Raw genomic sequence first — 3,260 nt, 5'->3', positions numbered from 1 at the left:
TTACTGCAAAGTGACTCTAATCAAAGTATGAGACTGGCACATGAATAGGTAAATAAATCAGTGGGACAAAACTAGAAGTGCAAGGGCAGATATAAATAAATATGGAAGTTTTAAATATTATAAAGATGCATCTCAATTCAATGGATGAAGAATGGATTTTGTATTAAATTATGATAGGACAATGGACTCTCCAAACAGAAAAATAATAAGTTAGTTTCTTATTTTATACAAAAAAACAACTCATTGCAAAAAAAAATTATTAATATCAGAGGACTTAAAAAAAATTAAGACACAGTATGGAAAATATGTTTATATATCCGGGCTTTGAAAACCTAAACAATTTGAAATCCAGAAACCATTAAAGAAAAAGTTAACCAGATGGACTACTCAAAAATGAAAAACTTGTATGACAAATAAGAAAGAAAAGCCCAGGAAAAAATATTTGTAGCATAAATAAAAAGCCAAGTGTTAATATTCCCAATACACAAGAGACATAGAAATAGCTCTACAAAGAAAAATATTCCTACAAAAGATGACGGAAGTATGCGAATACATAATTTACAAAAAATGCAAATGACTAATAGATCTATGAAAATTGAAGCAGCTATGTAGAATTTTTTTACCAAACATTTTAAAAGTTGGAACACATCTGAAGCTGGAGATGATATGGAAAACCTAGAACTCTCATACGCTGTTAACCAAAGTGTAAGGCTGTTCAATATTTTGGAAGCTCCTGGGGCAGGGAAGGTGGGTGGAGGTGGAAGAGGGCAAAGTGGGGATATACGGTGATGGTCAAATAAATAAATAAATAAATAAAATTTTGAAAGCCGTTTGTCAAGTGTGTAAAATGTGCCTAGCATTGGACTTAGGAAACTTATTCCCCAGCAGCCTGGCCCATTACAATAACAGCAAGATTATGGAAATGTGTGAATGTAAAGAACTTATTTTAAAGTGTTTAGTACAGTCTTACTTATAAATAGAAAAAGAAATAAAGCTTAACTATCAATCAATATTGCTTACTTGAATAAACTACAGTACACACAAAGTAAAGACTCTTATGCAACTCTTAAAAAGAATGTCACACATTCGTATGTAACAGCAGTAGAAAGGTCCATGATTTACAGGCAAGTGAAAAAGGTAAAGAACAATATGTCCAGTCTGATACTAGACTTCATTTTCATGAAATGAGTGAGAGAATTTACATTAGCTATATGCGTATATGTAAAATAACTTCAGAAAAAGATGTACACAAAACTGCTAAGAGCTTTTTCCTATTGTGTAGCACTGGATTATCAAAAACAGAGGTTTTATTTCTTATTGTGTTTTTCAGTGTTTTTGCATACAATTTCTTCAAAGGGGACAACTCTATAAAAGTTGCTAACAGAGAATTAAATGAATTGACACAAAATAATTCATTAAACTGGGAAGGAATTCCAAATGCAACTAATGTAAACTACACATCATGGTTCAGTAAGTCATGTTTGTTTTCTTTCCTGTCCAAACCACACTATTCTGAGCATGGAAAACTAGAGGTAACTCACCTGTGACAATGGCTTTCCCGGGTGGCAGTTGATGCCCCCAATGAAGATCATGTTGGGCATCACAGGTCTTGGATAGTCCAAAACAAAGTCATTTCGTAACAACCAAATGGATGGTTGGCTGACCAGGTCATATGCTGTGACAGTTGTCTGGAGAATCTCAGAGGCAACTTCTAAAGCAGTTTTGAGAAAATAGTCACAAAATAAATGTTCCTCCAAGTGGATAATGTGATTCCACACTCTCTGCCTGAAGGTCATGGTATCCGATAACGAAAAGAGACCTCTTGGAACATAAGAAAGAGGGTTGGGGACCTGTGCACCTTCTTCAAGATAGTGGCAAAATAATCCTCTGGTGAAGACCACAGATGGGAGTGAAAAATATTTGGCTACAATAAAGCCACACATGTCAAAAGGGTCTAAAAACACCGCATCAAAAGAACTATCTTCTATGTATTTTACTAATTTTTTGTCATTAAATAAACTTCTACAATTTGAAAAAAAGTATTCAAAAACACTGTTAGATGAACTCATTAGCATAGAATGTAAATACTGTGGCCGAGTTTTCCATTGAGAGTCAGCAAAAGTCCGGAACTGATCATTCAGATCCTCCAGAGTGTAAGACGTGGAATAAGTCTTTACAGTATAATTGGATGATTGTCCCAGGTGCCAACTCACCTCTGGCCTGACCACGACCACCTCATGCCCTCTGTGGCTGAGTTTCTCCACAACGGACCGCATGGTAAACCAGTGGCTCCCATCCATGGGGATGACCAGCAGCTTGCCTGCCTGGGCAAAGCCAGGTGCCAGCAGGAGACACACACATAGAGGAAGGAGGCCAGTCAACACCGCAGGAGCCATTGGATAGCGGCAGCCTGGAGCAGCCCAGCTGTCAAGCTTGTGTGATACAGTCGACGGAAGAAGTACAGGCACAAAACCTGCTCCAAGGGAGGGTGTGGTGTGTGTTAATATATTCATAAAAGCACACAGGCGACTAATTGCCAATGATTTACTCATCAGAATATAATGAGTGAAAGCATTTACTGAGGTACGTCCTGGCACACTTTCAGGTAAGATTAGTCTTGATCTTTGCCTGGGCAGAGATCATGCCCTATGCCAGTTTACAAAGAGAATTATTAAGCAATGATCTTTGGACCCTGATTATTCAGAAAGATAAAAAAGAAAGTAAATTCTAATAAAGCTGGTATTTTTGGAATTTGTCCCACAAGAAAAATTGGATTTTATCCTCAGACTACCAAAGAGGAGAAAAAAAAGCTACCAATATCAGGAATGGGAGAGATGGCCTCATTACAGATTCTAAAGCTATTAAAAGAAAAATAAGGGAATATCATGGAGAAATTTATGTCAATATATTCTATAGCTCAGATCAAAGGGACAAATTCTGTTATTATTTATCTTTATTATTGAAAGTATTACAGATATTCCCTGTTTTTACCCATTGACCCCTTCTTCTTAAGTTCTAAATTTTAATCAAGAATAAATAAATAATCTGAATGGAAATAACATATGTATTTTTAAATTAAAATTTCATTTGTAATCCAAACTTTCCCACAAATAAAACTTCAATCTCAGGTGGTTTAGCTGATAAATGCTACCAAATACTAGAGGAAAAAATAATACATATTATGATTTCAGAATATATTCTAGAATGCAGATATAATATATTCCAATAGAAGCAATAAGGAGCATCCTAATTCATTCTAT

At 35.5% G+C, this 3,260-nt stretch overlaps 1 protein-coding gene across 1 annotated transcript in view; it reads right to left on the bottom strand.

The window, feature by feature from the left end:
- LOC102772667 (UDP-glucuronosyltransferase 1-1) overlaps positions 1-2,473 on the bottom strand; it is a 42,070-nt gene extending 39,597 nt beyond the window's left edge. The window contains exon 1 of the mRNA XM_015561881.1: positions 1,542-2,473. Coding sequence (XP_015417367.1) covers positions 1,542-2,396 — 855 coding nt within the window. The 5' untranslated portion in view covers positions 2,397-2,473. The remainder of the gene's footprint in view (positions 1-1,541) is intronic.
- Between the last annotated feature and the right edge of the window lie 787 nt (positions 2,474-3,260).

The sequence above is a fragment of the Myotis davidii genome, unplaced genomic scaffold (assembly GCF_000327345.1).
Source record: "Myotis davidii unplaced genomic scaffold, ASM32734v1 scaffold370, whole genome shotgun sequence".
In the NCBI taxonomy this organism is placed as follows: domain Eukaryota; kingdom Metazoa; phylum Chordata; class Mammalia; order Chiroptera; family Vespertilionidae; genus Myotis; species Myotis davidii.
This window is presented reverse-complemented; position numbering and strand designations above follow the sequence as displayed.